The sequence below is a fragment of the Momordica charantia genome, assembly GCF_013281855.1.
Source record: "Momordica charantia cultivar OHB3-1 chromosome 6 unlocalized genomic scaffold, Mcharantia_2.0 BLBB01000006.1, whole genome shotgun sequence".
NCBI classification, from domain to species: domain Eukaryota; kingdom Viridiplantae; phylum Streptophyta; class Magnoliopsida; order Cucurbitales; family Cucurbitaceae; genus Momordica; species Momordica charantia.
In genome coordinates, this window is record NW_028275164.1 from 6,025,648 (window position 1) to 6,044,917 (window position 19,270).

General features: G+C 34.7%; 3 protein-coding genes across 12 annotated transcripts; 2 read left to right on the forward strand and 1 right to left on the reverse strand.

Annotated features, from left to right (window-relative positions):
* The first annotated feature begins 610 nt into the window (after positions 1–610).
* On the forward strand, positions 611–10,935 carry EMB1027 (Arginyl-tRNA synthetase, class Ic). 10 transcript variants are annotated; one of them, XM_022289402.2, is made up of 18 exons: positions 611–1,584; positions 3,641–3,745; positions 3,854–3,990; positions 4,087–4,162; positions 4,293–4,394; positions 4,708–4,923; positions 5,321–5,401; positions 5,647–5,730; positions 6,390–6,494; positions 6,974–7,152; positions 7,326–7,410; positions 7,708–7,894; positions 8,114–8,183; positions 9,111–9,180; positions 9,341–9,430; positions 9,527–9,595; positions 9,709–9,810; positions 10,396–10,935. In XM_022289402.2, exons 2-18 carry the CDS (start codon positions 3,737–3,739, stop codon positions 10,504–10,506), a joined length of 1,773 nt encoding a protein of 590 aa, XP_022145094.1. In that variant the 5' UTR covers positions 611–1,584; positions 3,641–3,736; the 3' UTR covers positions 10,507–10,935. The 10 variants fall into 10 exon arrangements, with proteins under 10 accessions (XP_022145094.1, XP_087981159.1, XP_087981160.1 ...); XM_088125033.1 differs by having other exon boundaries at positions 3,668–3,745; XM_088125034.1 differs by having other exon boundaries at positions 3,672–3,745.
* Positions 10,936–11,488: 553 nt separating this feature from the next.
* LOC111014601 (uncharacterized) lies at positions 11,489–12,500 on the reverse strand. The gene is made up of 2 exons (XM_022289403.2): positions 12,049–12,500; positions 11,489–11,928 (listed from the first exon to the last, which is right to left on the reverse strand). The coding sequence occupies exons 1-2, from the start codon at positions 12,294–12,296 to the stop codon at positions 11,670–11,672; spliced, it is 507 nt and encodes a 168-aa protein (XP_022145095.1). The 5' UTR covers positions 12,297–12,500; the 3' UTR covers positions 11,489–11,669.
* A 2,852-nt stretch (positions 12,501–15,352) lies between these two features.
* LOC111014572 (glucan endo-1,3-beta-glucosidase 13) lies at positions 15,353–18,522 on the forward strand. Its single transcript, XM_022289363.2, has 4 exons — positions 15,353–15,677; positions 16,332–17,606; positions 17,991–18,021; positions 18,148–18,522. The coding sequence occupies exons 1-4, from the start codon at positions 15,617–15,619 to the stop codon at positions 18,281–18,283; spliced, it is 1,503 nt and encodes a 500-aa protein (XP_022145055.1). The 5' UTR covers positions 15,353–15,616; the 3' UTR covers positions 18,284–18,522.
* Positions 18,523–19,270: the final 748 nt, after the last annotated feature.

The following is a 19,270-nucleotide window of genomic DNA, read 5'->3' on the forward strand; positions in this document are numbered from 1 at the left end:
TGACGATTTATTCTTCTATTTAACTCATACTTTTTTTTTCTTATTATGCAACAAATCATTTTTAAAATAATTATTATAATATTATGTTTACTTTTTTTGTACTTTTAAAAATATATTATAAAAAGTGATCATCGGATCCTTTAGTTATTTTTACTTTATTTATATTTCATCATAACGATAGTGTGATATTTAATCAAAGGTTTATGTGTATAAATTTTGCAAATCTAGATAAGATGCCATAAAGGAACTAAAATGAATAATATATAGGTCAAAATGAAAATATATTAAGTTTGCTAGAAAAAAAATTAATATATTAAGTAACAGAAAAAAGTAAAACAAATAAAATGAAGTTCTTTGGAGGTGATTTCTCAACATGCATGACGGCCTAGTTCGAAATCCCTCCCCACAAGACTGTCTGAAGTCTGGTAGGAAAGTTCACCTCAAAAAATAGATACCCCTACTCAAGTCGGAACTTAGCGGCAATCAGTTTGCAACTTTGTTTAAATAATGAGAAGGGGAGTGGGACCATTGAAAATGTTAACCAAACCAGCTTATATGTTTTGGGCCGAATAACTTACACCACAGATCCAAATGCTTATACACAACGCCCATAACTTGGTTGAACGGAAGTCAGACCGTGTTCCCCAAGTATAATAAAATCGTTTGATCAAAAATGGAATTCCTTCGTCGCCAAGCCTCCCAGATCCAAACCCACAGAGCGTAACTCTCACGAAACGCGATTCTCTATTATTTTCTTTATAACCATTACAAATCTTCCGTTCTGTCACAGCACAATCAGATCCAAACAAACCGAAATAAGCAGAGAATGAAACAGAATACTTGCAACATCAATTAGTGATCGTGTAATCAAAGACGAAAGTCGATTTGCAGATTTCTGAGGTATACGTACACGATTTCCCTCTGTTTTCATTTTTCTTCCACTCAAACACACGATCTAGCCACAAAATGAAACGCAGATCGACATTGCAATATCATTAAGCTGTACAAGCGTGATTTTATTGAAATAGAAAACCACGGATTACCGTCCATCAAGAATATTTACAAATCTCAGACTCGAAGTCGCAAATACGCCGTCGTGCGTTCTCAAACCGCCACCGCCTCTTTCGGATCTTCGAAGTTAGGGTCCTTCGCGTCCATAACTTCAGTCTGGAAGCCGATCTCGGCCGGAGAGTAACCGTCTCCCGCCCAGGTGAACTTGCCGCCGTGGCCTCCTTTCTTCGGCGATCCGCTCATCCCCGTGGCCGATTTCCGATCCTTCCTCGCGTCGGATTTTCCGCTTGGCTTGGAGCTCCTTTCTGACTTCTTCATCTCCTTATTGCCGCCGATTCCTTCCGTCTCTCTCAGCTAATAGTTGTGAGTGAGGATCGGAGTGAGGATCGGAGTGAGGTACGGCTTTATTTATATGGTTGTGAGTGAGATCCTCGCAATCTGTGGGTGTGCGTGTACGTGGTGCGCTCTGATTTGACGATTTCGGATGGATAAGAACGCCATGGTTTGCGGTAGAAAAATTCCTCTACTCGCAAGCGTGTGCTGCGATCCGTAGAACCGGATGACTTGACAGAAGTACAGTTCTAGCCCTTGATATTTATTCAGTGGTTTTATTACAAATTTACCCTCTCATATTTATTTAATTATTAAATTGCAAATTTAGCCTCTGATATTTATTTAATGTTTAAATTACAAATCTATGCCCTCGATTTCTAAATCATATCTATGGAGGGGCCTCGACATTTGTTTAATAGATTATTGAGCTCTAAAATATCTAATAAATTTTTTAAATTTTCAAAGTATAATAAATTATTGACTTATTACATACTTTGTAAGATTTATGAACTCAATTGACACAATATTGAAAGTCAAATTCTTATTTAAAAAAGAAGAATAATATTAGGATATTATTACACATAAAATTCAACTTTGTTTTCAATTTGATGGTTATATTTTTTTTATTTTTTTTTTTACACAATTATACTTATAGACTTATTTGTTCCCCGCATTTTGCTTTCAAATACGTTTTTAAGATCGGTTGTCCTAAAATTTTAGTTTTTTAGTATAACATCTTGAGGATATAGATGATCAAACCTCCAATATTTAGGGAATTAATACGTGCTAAACTATGTTCAGGTTTGCTAAAATTATAGTGAGGAGACTTATGTTAGGTTGGATTTTTCTTTTTTCTTTTTCTTTTTATAAATGTGGCTAATATTTAAATTTATTTGAAATGTTTTATTAATGCTAGTCCAAAATCAATTAAAAAAATAAAACTTTAAAAATTATTGTGCTCATTTCGTTTTTTCAACCAAGTCCTCTTTATACGGTAGAACTACTTATGTATATGGTTAAAGGTACATGCAGTTATTGGACAAATACCATTTTTAAACGGTATTCCTAGTCTAGCACAAGAGTGGTCACAACTATATCAACCTAAATGTCTTAAATTTAAATCTTAATATTTTCATAATTTTTTTACATTAGCATTATTTTGAAAATAAAATAAAAATTTGACAATATTAAAAAAAACTCATATTATGTTTTTCTAGTACAAATCAAATAGCTTAGAATTTTTAAGGGATTTTAAGTGTTGACGAATTTCAAATAAATTTAATTGTTTCTAATTAAATCAAATATAATAATTTGAATACTGCTTGATTTCAAAGGGTGTATTTACAAAAAAAAATTCTTATAATTAGATTGATCTGATTTTACAAAATTTCATAGATTTTTAAAGTGAATTATTATTTATGTTGTCATATTTGATTTTCTAATTAATAAATTACCGTTAAAAATCTATATTGATAAACCTTTCAAATTATTTTCTCATTCCAAAAAGATAAATAACTTAAAATTATTTTAAAACCTTTTATCTATTGGGTGGATAAAATTTTGAAATATTATTTTTGGAATAAGTTAATATTAGATTTGAAAATATTTTAAAAAGAAGTAAAAAAAAAAAAAAAAACTATCATGTGATTGTGAACTGTGGAACATAAAAAATGGAAATAAATCATTTGTCTAAAATAAAGAAAGAAAATAAGAAAATCCGTGGCAATTCCGCCTCCCTCCAGCGACCAAAGCGTTGAACTGGGATTGGGCTTTAGAATCCGAACTGCTCATCGAACAGATAGATTCATTTAAAAAAGAAAAAAAGGGAAAGAGAGAAATCTTTCTCAGCCCTAATACGCAGAGGAACATAGCGCAGTGGAATAGAAACGTAGAATAGCGGGCGGGGGGAATTACATATATATATATTAGATAGCAATGTTAGCGCTGTTACTAGCCCCAGTTTCGCCCGCTCCGCTGCTCTCTTTCAATCGATTCCCTCATATTTCTCCTCCCTCTTGCATTCCAGCTGCTGGTAAGCTCTCAGATTTCTCAGCTGCGTCATTTCTCATGGCGCCTGTTATTTAGTGATTTGTTAGTTTTTTTCGCTTTCTGTTTGATGCATAGCTCTCTCTCGACCTTAGAAGATGAAAATGGCGGGATGGAGGGTTGCTAAACACTCCAACTGCACTTGGATTCTGTGCTGCTTTTTTTTTTTTTTTACTGCGATTGATTTGCGTCTTTGATGGTTTACAAGTTCAATTTCAAGTCTTACATGTTTCCTTTTTCGTACTTGTAGTAATTCTTATTCTCAATCTGAAACTAGACAGACATACTCAGGGCGGCCTCTAGGCGACTCATTTCTGCCACGAAGACGGCTCAATCGGTATCAACAATGGCAACTGTAAGTTATATGGAGTATTTTGTTGCTTAGCTTCCTTCCGTATCTATCTAGTTTATTACAAGTAAGTTTGAGTTGTTTCTGAGACTAAATATGGACGTTCTGGCTCAGGATGATGAGAACGTGGGTAATATCAAGCGACAGTTAGCTAAAATATTTGAAGTATCCCTCAGAGCGACGGTCGCTGAGGAGACAGATGTTGAGCCTTTGGTGGCTGCTTGTACTGGAAAATTTGGCGACTATCAGTGGTATGAATCGTATGATATACGAGTTACTGAAACTCTAGTGAAAGATATTGTTAATTAGATTACTGTTGCTAAGTTGAGGTTTCTTATTTGGCGAAGCAATAATGCGATGGGCCTCTGGTCTAAAATAAAAGGAAAAGGAACTCCGTTCAGGGGCCCTCCTTCGGTTGGACAGGTATTTACGGTTTACTTTTCTGTGTTTCTATTTTTCATGAAGATTTCCTTTGATATTGGATCTATAGGATCATTATTTTTTATCATTTAGATAATAGAGAATTTGACAGAACTGCTCTCTCGATTTCTAGGCCATCATGAAAAACCTTCCTCCATCCGAAATTATAGAATCAAGTTCAGTGGCAGGCCCTGGTTTCGTGAATGTCGTGGTATCCAAGAATTGGATTGCTAAGGTAATGTCATTTTCTTGAAAATATTAGTTGGAATAACTCATATCCAGTGTTGTTGTTCTCTGTATAAAAAAACGTGATTTTTTATTTTACCTTTTTCTGATAAAAAACAAAGAGATATTCAAAAAATGAGGAAAGACAACCTAAGGGCTGGGTAGATAGAACCCCCGCCCAGAGAACTAAAAATTAACTATAAAAAACGTGGTTTATAATTTAGTTGTTAATTCTCCACGGTCTATAAAAAATGTACCACTTCGTTATAGTTGATGGATCTATGCGTGTTTAAAGTATGCTTATTATGCATTTTCTGCTGCAGACCATACAAAAAATGCTAATTGATGGTATTGAAACTTGGGCACCCCGGCTTCCAATTAAAAGAGCAGTAGTTGATTTCTCCTCGCCAAATATAGCAAAAGAAATGCATGTTGGCCACTTAAGATCTACGATCATTGGAGACACTCTAGCCCGAATGCTTGAATTTTCACATGTTGATGTTCTTCGAAGGAACCATGTTGGTGATTGGGGAACACAGGTACATCTTTGTCTTTTTCAGTGCCTTAAAACAGTTCCGTTTTCCAAGGATCTGATGTTAATTTATGGTGTTCCGTGTTGCGATGGAAAAGTGGCTTTTTCATGAACTGCTCGACCTGTTACTCTTTTGAAGTGTACAAGAAGACTGATTTTAATTTATAGTTTGCTGCTTTTGCCCCAGTCCTTTTTTTTCCATGTCCAGTCTACCTTCAAAATCAGTAGTCTTAATTTTGAGTCAGTAATCATAAAATGTTGCAAATGTCTAGATTCGCTAATCCTGATTACTGCCTCAAGCTTGTTTAAATGCCTATTTAGTTTTTAAGTATTTGAAACGATAAGAAACTTCCATAGAAAAGCAATGTGTCACAACGTATTCATCTTTTGCTTCGTGTTTGCAGTTTGGCATGTTGATCGAATTCCTTTTTGAAAGCTTTCCTAACTGGGAAGATGTTACTGAAACAGCTGTTGGAGATCTTCAGGTAAGGAGGGACATTTTAGAAGCTCCTTTGGTTATTAACATGTTTACCTTTTACAGTATACTGACAGAAGTTCCTTTATTGTAATTAAGAAGTTCAAATACTTTGGGTCTTACATAATGGACTTCACTCTTACGTGATACAAATGTGTTCCAATAAATTCAAAAAATGGATATAGAACTTAGTAGTGCCTATCTGCAATATCAAGTGGAGCTAACAAACTGTTATTTGGAATTTTGATTTAATAGACATTCTACAAGGCATCAAAGCAGAGATTTGATAGCGATGCTGCATTTAAGGAGAGGGCACAACAGGCAGTGGTTCTTCTTCAGGTGATTTTTCCGTGGCCAATATATACATACTTCCCTCCCTTATTCAATACTAATTTAATACTTTGGACCCTAAATCCTCAATCTTAAAACTGTCTTGAAATTTCTTTCAGTTGTCATTTACACGTTAATTTTATTTGTTCTCATAATTTTCCACAAGATGACATTGATTGCAAATTTTTTTTCTTCATGTTATTTTATTCATTATTATTTCTATTTCGTATAAATATGAAAAAATAAATAATAAATTAACAAAAGAAAGTTTGGGGTTTAACATGTGATGGAAGCGTTGAGAAGATTTTTTTCTTTTTTGTTGTTCGTGAGTGTTTGGGCCCACTTATGTTCAACTCGATTAATCTCACTGAAGAACTAAATGACCTTCCAACATTTCATTATCAAGATGTAGGATTTTAATATCTTTGACAGGTAGCCACCATGAGATTTAAGATTATTCCCCTAAAGTCTCTTTTACTTATGTGTTGTAATTGGGAGAGTAAAAAGTAGTTTACCCATAAATTTATTATTTAGTTTTTTGCAGCTCATTTATGATTTAAAGATTCCCTGCAACGGCATGATGGGGAATAGCAATCATTTGGAAGTTTCCTCTTATCTGATTTCTGTTCAAATACTCTTATTTTTATTTATTATTTATTTTTTTGCAGGGTGGGGAAGCTAAATATCGTAAGGCTTGGGCACAAATATGTGAAATCAGCAGGAGTGAATTTAATAGGGTGTATGAACGCCTCGGAGTTCAGTTAGAGGAGAAGGTACATTTTAGCTTTTCTTTATACTTAATACTTGGATTTTATGCTTAGGTAACTTTTTACTCCTAGTCTGCTGGTTTTTCTCGTCTCTTTCCTCTACTTACTTGTGTTGGGATTGGGTAATTCTTCCTTTTAATGTCAGAATCATGTTATATTGTTGTGCTGGCTTTTGATTTGTTGAGTTGAGGCTGAAATTTGTGATTGAATGAATGCCTAATCTAATAAGGTTTAATTGTATTTACCACCATATTTATTAGTTGGAAGTTGATTTATGGTTAATGACATCCACTATCAAACAGCATCAGCTTCTTGGACACGTTGAAGATCTTCTGTCCTATTGAGTATTGCCTTGTTCTTGGGGATGTTTATTTGCACTTTGCAGAGTCGTGAATCTGGCTCTTTTAATTTTAATATTGGTCTTAAGTACTGCCAACGATTCATTCTCAGTTCTCATTTGGTTAAGGTCTTTCTATCTCTGTCAGGGAGAGAGCTTTTACAACCCGTACATTCCTAATGTCTTAAAAGAATTGACTGATAAGGGCTTAGTGGAGGAAAGCCAGGGTGCTCGTGTAATCTTTATTGAAGGAATAAATATTCCTCTTATTGTAGTGAAGAGTGATGGTGGTTTCAATTATGCTTCAACTGATCTTGCAGCCCTCTGGTCAGTTTTTCTCTTCCTCAGATGCTTTTGAGCGGAATTATAGTCACTGGTTATGCATGATCATGACCCATCAATATTGTGTGCATTTTTGGACTCCATATGATTGATTGCATGACTTTCAAATTATGTGGAGCTGAAATATTCTATTTTGTGGTTTTGCTTGCACCAAACAGGTATCGTCTTAATGAAGAGAAAGCTGAATGGATTATATATGTCACTGATGTTGGTCAGCAGCAGCACTTTCACATGGTATTTCGGGTATGTGTCTTGAGCAATTCCTGCTCTGACATGATTTATTATCCTCGCATGTTTTTTCCATAAGTGGTTATTCTAGACTAGGTGGCTGGTCCTCTAAATTTTATTTAGCAATTATTTAATGGACTTGTTGTTGGCCTACATTTCCTCTCTTGTGTTTGCACATTGATTAATAATTACTTTAGACCTGGTCATCACTAATCTACTGAATTTTAGCTAACAATTCTTTCATGGATTGGTTATTGTATTAAATCGGTGAAGTGGATGCTTAAATTGGAAGTGCTTATGGCTCTGTTTCAGGCTTGTAAACGTGCCGGCTGGCTTCCACTTGAGGACAATAAGCATCCCAAAGCAACCCACGTCGGTTTTGGTTTGGTTCTTGGTGAAGATGGCAAGCGTTTTCGAACTCGCAATACTGAAGTGGTTCGTTTAGTCGATTTGCTTGATGAAGCCAAGAACCGTAGTAAAACTGCACTCATTGAAAGGGGTAATAATAATATTGATTATCAAGAACACTGTTTTTTATTTCATTGAAAAAAATTGTACACCTTGCTGCTTTAGACATTGTAAGATTCTGTGAAAGCAAAAGTGTTCAGTTTTTTTTGGTCGAAAATTTTTACAGTCAAACTTGCACATCTTATTATGTAGTTTGATTTTTTTGATATAAGATTTTTTTTGTTTTTTGACTTTTGTTAATCTACTGTAGAGAAAGCTGCACAATGGACTGAGGAGGAACTTGAACAAATTGCTGAAGCTGTTGGTTATGGTGCTGTTAAGTAAGTTACTGTTTTCATTACTGGCTAATCCTTTTTATTCCTCTTGCATGAATCCTAGAGGTTATACAGGATGCACCTTCCGATGAAAAGCCTCAATAAAGAAGTACTATTAATTGGTACCATCGGAGATGATTATCGTTGTCAAATAACAAATGGATCATGTATCTGTAGAGTTATGTAGTATTCCTAGCTCATAGGAGGACATAGGTTTTTAATAGGGCTGTGTCGTATATCTAACAACTAACTGTCATAGTGTAGCTATTCTATATTCAGGGATCATGACTAATTTTCTGGATCATTATCGTAAAGTTTGGATTTCACTACAGACTGAAGTATGTTAGAATTTCTTGATCTTCCCGTATTACCTGTAATTGAGTGGCTATTGACAATTTAGTCAAATTCACTTGATGTTACCTGGACCCATTGTGAAGAAAGAATCTCTGCAGCTTAAAGTTGCATGGAATCTTCTGATTTATGAATTTGAATGATGAAATGCCTGAAACCATACCTCTATCATTCAATTTTAGGAAGAAAGTTGTGGCTCGTCTGTTATGATAATTAAGTCTCCAACATTTCGACTGACGTCTGCTGCTTCTGTATTTTACCATTTTGTGGGATGTATCGTCAGTTTGGAATGATAAGATTTTTGGGAATTGTTTGGGAGCTACGAGAGAGATTATGACTTTATATAGCTTTGGAGCTTGGGCTGTCCTACATAGAATTAGCTTTTTCCATTTGTTTTACTTAAAGCTGTTGCTGTTCTATAATCTCCCTAACCATGGGCTCAGGTTGGGCCCTCTTTGTCTTCCTTCTTTTCTACGTGTCTTCCTGTCAATAAGTATTCTTATTATTTTAAAATTTTTGTCGCTCTTCGTGCAAATGTCCAGAATCGCTAATTAAGTCTATGTTCCCAAATTGTCTTCGCAGATATGCTGACCTCAAGAACAACAGGCTGACCAACTATACCTTTAATTTTGATCAGATGCTCAATGATAAGGTGCACTTTCTCATCTGGTTCTAAGCATAACGCATGATATACAGAAAACCAAGTCAAGAAGCTAAATGTAGTTTTATAAACATCCACCTCTACTGCCTATGAAAAAAAAAAAATCTCTATCGTCCACTCTCCTTACACACCCAAACTTGGTGATGAATAGGGCAATACTGCTGTGTATTTGCTGTATGCCCATGCTCGTATCTGTTCAATCATCAGGAAATCTGGTAAAAACATAGAGGAGTTGAAAAAAGTAAGTTTTCTTCCTAATTCCAGAACTAGTTCTATTCAGTTGGTCAGAGAAGCTCGTTTGCATTTATTTCTAAACTAGTCTACCACTATTTGATAGACGGGAACAATTGTGTTGGAGCACGAGGACGAGCGTGTCTTGGGGCTTCATTTGTTACAATTTGCTGAGGTAAAAAAAAACATAAATTTGAACTGGGTGACTCTGCCTTTACGTCTCAACCATTTTATATTTGGTACAATTTATTTCGTGTAATCACTTTTCTTCCCTTATCTCTACTTTAGGTTGTCGAGGAAGCTTGCACGAATCTATTGCCGAATGTGTTGTGTGAATACCTATACAACTTATCGGAAATATTTACGAAAAAATTCTACTCCAATTGCCAGGTATAGCATACTTCTCGAGACCAATATCTCATTCTTCATATAAAAAAAAAAAACATTATCCTCCCACTAGTTCATGTCGGATAATTTTTAAATCACTAGCTCTTGTCGGCTAATTATGCCTTGTTTATCAACTCATTACCTCTAGTGATCTAGAATTTAAAGTTCTCTTTGTCGATCATTTTGTTTGTTTATGCCATTTACATCAAGACGTTCTTCCACTTTTCCCATCCTATGCTATTAGCTGGAAAATGCTCATCAAATTTGTACCTTAAAAGTAACTAGATGCCGCCGACGTCTTCTTGCAAAAAGTTAAAAACAACTTTATTAATGTTGACGACTATGATGTATGAAAAAATTCGGGGTACATGTATCAATCAAATGAATTTCATAAGGATGGGGCTCATCAATTATGATGAAACAATTCATTGCATTGATCAAATCCAATATCAATAAACCATTTTACCTATACTCACTAGATAAATCCAATTTTTCTTTCCTGAATGAGCCACTATGTGGATAAGATATATTTATGTACATATCTTATTATAATTTATAATAATTATATACACTATACTCATCTGTCAGGTGGTTGGATCGGCTGAAGAAACCAGTAGACTCCTGCTTTGTGAAGCCACAGGCACAGTGATGAGGAAATGCTTCCATCTCCTCGGAATAGTACCTGTTTACAAGATATAACCTCCAAACAGTGAAATTTGCAGTGATTTGCGTCACTTCATTCTTCTTCACCATACTAATTAATTGCCTTGGTTTGCCGTTTTTGCAGAGGGAAAAAAGAAAAAGAAAAGAAAAAGTAGAATTCATACAGATTAAGTTTGGTTTAAGCTTAATCCTTTAATTAAATATTCTATTGTCCGTGTGAAGGTTATGCCTACTTTACTTCTCAGATTAGTCTCTCTAGTTTACTCTTCCCCCAATGTAATTTGCTTTGCCAAGTTGGTTGAATCGCTCAGAATTAGACAGCATTGAATCAAAGTGTTCTTGGGAGTGGAAGATTTGTAACTCACAGAGTCCAACTGCGTACTACTTTTGATTTGTTATTTTTAGGATTATTATGTATATGAACTAAGTTATTTCCTTCAATTTAATCTGTCAGATTTGATAGTAGATTATATGAGTATATATTTAGAGTTCGTTTGGTAAGGTTTTCGTTTATGTTTCTTTTTTTTTTTAATAAATAAAAAGAGAATTGAATGGCTTTCAACATTAAAAATGATAAAACAAAATCTTCATTTTTTGAACAAATTGAAAATAAAAAACAAAAAATTTGGTTTCGTTATTTTAAAAAATTTTATATAATTTTGAGATTGTTTAAAAAATCTAAATAGTTTGTCAATGATAAATAAGAAATAGGAAGATGGTCACTCTAAAATGATACTAATCTAACCCCTTTCTTTCTACTTTTTAATTAAAATAATAGGTAAAACTTGACTTTACTAATATGGCCAAGTCTTCACGTAATTTACTAAAATGTCTCATTATGGGCATTGGTTTCCCATATATTTAAACAACTCTCTGGTTTCAACGACAGAAACGTATTCTTAAAATGATAATTTAGTTGAACTAATTACTATTTATGGAATTGGTTATGGCAAGCCAAAAACTAATTCGATGTAACTAACCATTTAGCAAATTTAAGCACGTAAATATGGAAAGAAAATGATCAAGAATTGCAAAAGCTTTGATTAAGAGACTCACATGAAAAAAGGAATAACGTACAACTGGAGGTTAAAACTACAGGTTATGTCACAAAATTGAATAAAAAAGTGGGAAAATTAAGATGGGCTTGAATGAAAATTATCGAGTTTAATAAGGGTGTTAACTGTTAAGCAAATAATTAATCAGTTCCCATTGACAGAAATTGCAGACCTAGAACCAGAGAGCAAACTAGTTTTCCGTCTTGATCTTGAAGCTTTCTTGGCTATGGTGGCCCTTGGAATTATGGATTTATGTGCATCAAAACCTCCTCCAAAACTCTTACATGATTTCATCTTCTTTCTAATTGGAGACACCCTCTTAGCCAAATCCTCTAATCTCACCACACTTGCTAGAGATGTAAAGGACTCTGATTTCCCATCATAATACTTAGAAAGCCCTCTCCTGAAACAAATAAAACACAACAAAAAACCTCATTGGTTAGTAAAATTTAATTTCAATCAAAATGTGTATCAAAAGAAAAAATTAATCAAAAGGGTTTGTTTGGAATATCCCATTACTTACTTCATAGGAAGATGGGCCATCAGCTCTGATAATTCATAAAAAGGCCCATTAGAAGAAGAGGAAGATAATGAAGAATTTGAGGTTGGAGACAGGACATCTTCTTCTACCATGTCCAATGAAGAAGATGCATCAGAAATTTCAGAACTGAACTCCATGGAAGACTCCATTGATGCTTCAAAATCTTCTTCCATGATCGCTCTGCAACAACCATTCTGAGATCCAGGCTGATTTTCTTGCAATTTTCCCATGTGAATCAATTTATGAAGAAGAAGAAGAAGAAGAAGAAGAAGAAGAAAATTGGGGCAGAGGAGAGAAAAGAAATGAACTTTTTTGAAGTCTCTCTTTTATAGACTTTGAATAGAATATGGTGTACGATCTTCCAATTGTGCAGTATGTTTCAAGAAGCTATTTATCTATGTAGAAAAAGAGAGCATGGTTTCATATTTAAATGTTAAATTATAATAATTGATTTCTTTTTGGTTTTATCATGAGAGAGAGTTGGATAATATTCCTTTTTTTTTGGGGGGGGGGGGGGGGGGGGGGTTTGCTTTATCCAAAAACCTTTGTCATCAATTATCATCTTTTTTATATGATAAATTAAAGATAAAAATATATGGGGTCTGAATTATTTTGCTTTTTCCCATATTACTAGGAAAGAAGATAAGGTCTAAAGGTTGGAAAACATATCCACAAGTCACTGAATTATCATCCCTCTCTTCTCTCTCTATCATTGTCAAATATATGTATGAGATTGAGAATTGAAATTTGAGGTCAACATCTACCTTACTTTTGCTTCATAAAGCCATGACATTATTCCTATACTTTTATGTTCATGTATCATGAACCTTCCGTTGAGGAAGGATTGATTAAAAGATTAAAAAGGAGAAAAAAAAACGCTATTCTTTTGATGTTTAGAATTCTTTCTATGATATCTTCTTGTATCTACAAAGATTTTCTTATCCGAGTTTCAATGAAAAAGCGATGTAACGGTTAGACGAGGATAATAACAAAAATATTCTATTGGATGAAAGATGAAATCTTTTGTACTGTGTATATGTATTCTTTATGTGTTAATAATAAATGAAATATGAGATAAAGTATTTTGGTGTACGAAAAACGGATCTGAATTTGGTTTAAATTTTGAAACTACACACCATTAAAAAGATGTTGCTGTGACATGATGAAATGTTATTTGGTAATTTTTTTATTAGAAAATAATCAATAATTACTATTTGTAATTAAGTAATTGTTTTGTTCGCACATCTCTCATAAATGGAAAATCTTATGCCGTGGAAAGGGGATGAAGTAATTTATTGGTTATTTTCTTTTAAGATTGGTATAAGATACTCATAATCTACTGTGATTCAAAACTCATACTTCAATTTTTCCACTCAAAGTGAACAATGTTATGAAAACGATTGGTCCATTTTTTTTCCTTTTTCCTTTTTGAAATTGGTTGTGATTCGTCGAAATCACAATGTTTAGCATGTATACGGCAAAGGAATACAAATCCAACATTCAAAGTATACCGACAATATTTAGCACACGAGAAACTCAAGAGAAAATGAAATTGTAATTGGTAAGAAACGGAAGACTTCTATAATTTTAGAAAAAGATGGACAAAGAAAATAGTAATGAAAATTTTGAATAAAAACTTAAATTTTGAAGGAAGCTCTTCTGTCAGCTTTTCAGAAAAATTTAAAGAAATTAAGATAAATAAAAATCTTATTTTTGACGTAATTAAAAGTACTTAGGAGATCTTCTATTCAAACTCTTCGTATTTAAAAATTATTGATAAATACCTTTAAAAAGAAGTAAAAAAATTATAAATATTTTTATCAAGAAGCACATGAAAAGCAGTTTTGGGATGGTATAGATTCAAAGTGTGGTGGAGGAGATAAAGAAGAGAAGTAGAGTTTGGCACAAGTCACGATGTATGGAGCGATGGCTACTACAAACGGCCAAGGCCACTCCATCAATTTCTGTTTTCTAATCCTCCCTGTCCTTATCTTTGTTCTTATCCATCTTGTCGGGGAATTTCGGCCCACCAGGCCCATTTAAATGTAATGGGCACTCAGTAAGCCAGCCCACTGACAATTTCACTTGGGCTGTTGAATATGAACCAATTGGGCTCCGTGTTACATCAGGTTCAGTTCTTTTGGGATTACGTGAAGACTTTGATCGATTCCGTTGATGGTTTTCTTTCTTTCTCCTCCAACTAAGTCACGTCATCAGGTGGAGATTCTACGATTTATTTTAATCAACTCTTTAGAATTAATATTGTTGATGCTAGATGACATGTTTGCATGAGTATGATATGAATGTTTTGTCGTTCGGGATTAATATATGTGTGACAGAATCTAACATTAATGTGGTGTTTGATAAAATACACTAAAAAACTTAAGTTATAACTCAAGTTAGAAAGTAGAAGTAATGAACTAGAGGTTTATGTAAGAGATTGTGTGCATTTATTTGAGAAGGGTTTGACTCCATCTTGTATAAGAGGAGAACGTTGGAAAGCATGTTCAAATTGGCATAGAATAAGAGGATCTTTAGCTGGTCATAGGAATATATTAATAGTAGAATTGTCATTCTGCGGAATGTGAGCGGATATTTCGCGAGCAAATTCTGTCCAAGTAAGAGTCAAGCTAAGCTAAGCAGCTTAACTCAGCTCTTCCACCAATTACGATAGCATAATCGCACTTCCCTCATGTATGAGTGGATATTTCGTGACAAAACTCTACCCCAAGTAAGAGTTAAGCTGAAGTGAGTACTATTTGGCCAACACGGGCCTTTCCTCCTTAACTCGTTAAGGCAAGCTTCATCCAAGCCTTCGTATCCTATCAAAAGTGGTGCACATGTTAAAATATCTAATATTTTCACCTTATGATATAAAAATTAAATAAACTAATTTCATATAAATATAATTTTAAAAAATCTCAATATATACATATATAGTGACTACTTCAAATATTGTCATTTTTTTTATATGAGTTATACCGTAGTATTAGATCAAATATACCTTAGATTTCATTGATGGGTAAGTCTGAAATTTTAAAATATTTAGTAAAATATCTAGAGTTACATAATCATAAACCTTGAAAACAGAAGAAACGAGTTTTTTCCTTTCTAGAAAAAAAGAAAAAAACAAATCTTGAAACGGGACCGTTCGAGTGGCATGTAGTGAAACGAAACAGCATAATATATAAGTAGTGGAAAACAGACATGCTTGGCACCGGAATCGAGGATTCCCAATAAACAAAAATTCATAATTTCCTCTGAGGTCCGGTCCTGAATGCTGACACACTCCTTAGTAGTCCTTCCCCTGAGCCTCCGACAGTGCCATTTTTAAGCTAATTTTCCTCTGGTTTAACCCTTAACCATAATCTCGAGCTCTGTTAATTTTCTTTTATAGTGAAAGCGTGGCTTTTTAGACACCCAAAAGGAGCCGTTGCTGTACCAAACGAGAACGTTAAGAATCCCTCATTCTCAATTTCGCAGCAGAAACCGCAGCCGCGGGAGATTGAGAGAAAAGGGTGTAGCTTTCAGAAGACAAGGGAGGAGGAAAATGGGGGGAGGAGCTGAATTCAACCTCATTTTTGGGTTTTCACTGTTCCTTATACTTTTGGGTTCGTAGCTCTCTGTCTACCATTTCGTTTTGGGATCACATTCTACTTTACTTTCAGCAGTTTTTTCCGCTTTCCCTTGTTGGATCTTCCATTTCATAGGCCATTGTCGCCAATTTGTAACAACAGTCATTCTTTATCTGTTAATATGTTGAGGGTACTTTCTCCATTGGAGTTCTTCACTGTATAATCTCATTTTCCTTGTTTTTCTTTTAGTTCTTTCAATGTAGTAGAGCTTTTGTGACTGCTAGGATCAATAACAATCAGTTTGCTGACCCTTTAGAGTTTGGCATTTTTAAGAGTTCAGATTTGAACTTGTCTTAGTTGGTAAAGGTTATTTGCTTACTAGTAAGCTTCCCCCTTTTGATCTTGTCTTCAAAAGAACTATCTTCTCTAGCCAAATTGAACTAAGCTAATTTCTGTTCAACCTGTTTAGCAAGATATTTGTATGCTAAGACTGATTGAATAGAGAGTAAAAGATTAGGAGCTCATTTAAAGTGCAATGTGAGATAACTTGCACTTCGGCTTCCATATGAACAAAGTGAAGAAAGATTGAATTGAAACCTTTCGGCCGAGAGTGGGCTTTCGACCGTAGTTCAGTGTTTTGTGCGTGTTTTTCCATTGTAGGATTCACCATTGTCTTTTTTTTGGTTGCAGGCCATTGCCAGGGAAGTAATGTTGGAGTTTGCTATGGAAGAAACGCAGACGACCTCCCGACGCCTAATAAAGTGGCTCAGCTGGTCCAACTTCATAACATCAAATATCTTAGGCTTTATGATTCGAATATTCAGGTTCTCAAGGCCTTTGCCAACACTGGTGTTGAACTTATGATTGGGATTCCCAATTCGGATTTGTTGCCGTTTTCTCAGTTCCAATCTAATGTAGACACTTGGCTGAAGAATAGCATTCTTCCTTACTACCCCGCTGCAAAAATAACGTACATTACAGTCGGTGCCGAGGTTACTGAGAGCCCCAACAATGTGTCTGCCCTGGTGGTGCCTGCCATGAATAATGTACTCACTGGTCTCAAAAAGGCAGGTTTGCACAAGAAGATTAAAGTTTCTAGCACTCATTCTCTCGGAGTTTTGTCTCGGTCGTTTCCTCCCTCGGCTGGGGCTTTTAGTAGTAATTATGCATTTTTCTTGAAACCATTGTTGGAGTTTCTTGCTGAGAACCAGTCTCCCTTTATGATCAATATTTACCCTTATTATGCTTACAGAGAATCCCCTAGTAATGTGTCCTTGGACTATGCTCTTTTCGAGTCATCATCTGAAGTTATCGATCCAAACACCGGTCTGCTTTACACAAACATGTTTGATGCACAGATCGATGCTCTTTATTTTGCACTGATGGCCCTAAATTTTAGAACAATTAGAGTGATGGTCACGGAAACAGGTTGGCCATCCAAAGGGTCCCCAAAGGAGACAGCTGCAACTCCCGACAATGCTCAGACTTACAACACGAATCTTATCCACCATGTTATCAATAACACAGGCACCCCTGCAAGGCCAGGAGAGGAACTAGATGTGTATATCTTCTCTCTGTTCAATGAAAACAGGAAGCCGGGGTTGGACTCCGAAAGGAACTGGGGGTTATTCTATCCAGACCAGACCAGCGTCTACAACTTGGATTTTGCAGGAAGGGGTGCGGTGGACATGACTACACAGGCAAATGTTACCGGTTCTAATGGAACTGCCTGGTGCATTGCTTCGAGCAAGGCTTCCGATATGGACTTACAAAACGCGTTGGATTGGGCCTGTGGTCCGGGGAATGTCGATTGCACAGCCATTCAGCCGAGCCAGCCCTGTTTCGAGCCGGATACCCTCGTCTCTCATGCATCTTATGCATTTAACAGCTATTTCCAGCAGAATGGAGCTACTGATGTTGCTTGCGGATTTGGAGGGAATGGAGTTAAAGTTGACAAGGACCCAAGTAAGTTTTAGAGATAAACTCAGGTTTTTCTTGATGGTCTTTACGAGCAACCATATTTCCACAGCATGATTAATATATATCAGTGTTATATATCTGTTCTGCATCACTTTATATGCATAGTTTATGTTTTCGAAATCTTTGTTTTATGTTGTAACTATGAATTTAGCCACCTAATGCGTTTCTACTTCATTGTGATTAAATTTAGATTGTAGTATAACCCATGAATGCAAATCAATTCAATGTACAATCCCAAACACGATAATTGTTGTTTTATGGTCTCAACTAAGCTAATGTCTGGCTGGAGACGAAAATGTTGATACACTTAGCTGCTCGGTCCGGTTCAAACAAGCCTTCTTAAACTCGAATTTGTATTTGATTTTGCAGGCTATGATAACTGCTTGTACGAGACTACTGGGTAAGTTTCGGTTTCGGGTTTTATTTTTGAATTGAATTTCAGCGAACTTGATTGGAGTCCATAAATTTTGGTTTCAGTTTCTGACGTGTTCTTGGATTTTGCTGTTCTTTTGAATGGGTTATGCAGGAAGAACAAGACGATGCCTTCTAGCAATACAACAGCAATATCCTCAACATCTTCGTCGTCTTCTTCTACAGGAATTGAAGCTTCTGCGGGTCTACTAATGTTGGCTTTCATATCATATTTTTTGAAATTTTCTTGATGATGATGATGGGGGTTGAGCCAAATTTTCTGAAAAGAAAAATCCCAGATTTTGCTGCTACGAAGACATATTGGCTGGCTGGCTCTACCATTTTCCTTATTTTGTAATTGATTGGGAGGAATTGCAAATGATGTAACTAATTTGTACAACGCTCTGGAATCAGTCGGTGGTTGAGAATGGTATTAGAAAAATATTATTCATTTTTTAAAGCATAATTTGATTTTTTATTTTTATTTTTATATCTCCACGTCAATGTCATCAAATTGGTTAGCTCATTAATGCCGGAATAAAACATGTTTGAAAAGTAATTTATTATTATTAATTTTATTTTTAACTGGGAGTCTTATTTTATTTTTATAGACTTACGGAATTTTGTATAGAATATCTATATCAATACAAAAATTAGTAAATTTCTATCATTATTATGATATTCCACATAAATTATTTGTATTTTGTTAACCACATGAAACTTTTTCGTAGATTCCACTGTTAAAAAAAACGACATTTGAATGTAGGAGACATAAATTTTTTTTAGTATTAAACTCATTGAATGAAATACAAAGCAATTGGTAAACTTTATTTAGACTTATGAAATTTTGTATAGAATATCTATATCAAAACAAAACTTTGTAAATTTCTACCATTATTATTCCACAGAAGAAATTATTTGTATTTTTTTAACAACATTGAACTTTTTCATAAATTTCACCGTTAAAAAAAAAAAAGACATTTGAACTTGGGAGACAAAAACTTTTTGGTATTAAAAATAGTCTTTCTAATTAAGTTGCCAGTTTGAAAAGTGGATTTGATCTAATTAAAGTGCATGAGAACTTGATCTAAAAAATCATCCCAAAATCATTCTTAGCGTACCTAAGTGTGATCAGTGATCTTGCATTGTTGCTATCAGATTTCTTCTAATTTTGACTAAAATTTGTTTAAACAAATTTCTCAAATTTTAATCCAAAAACCCATGTCACCAACAGGGTT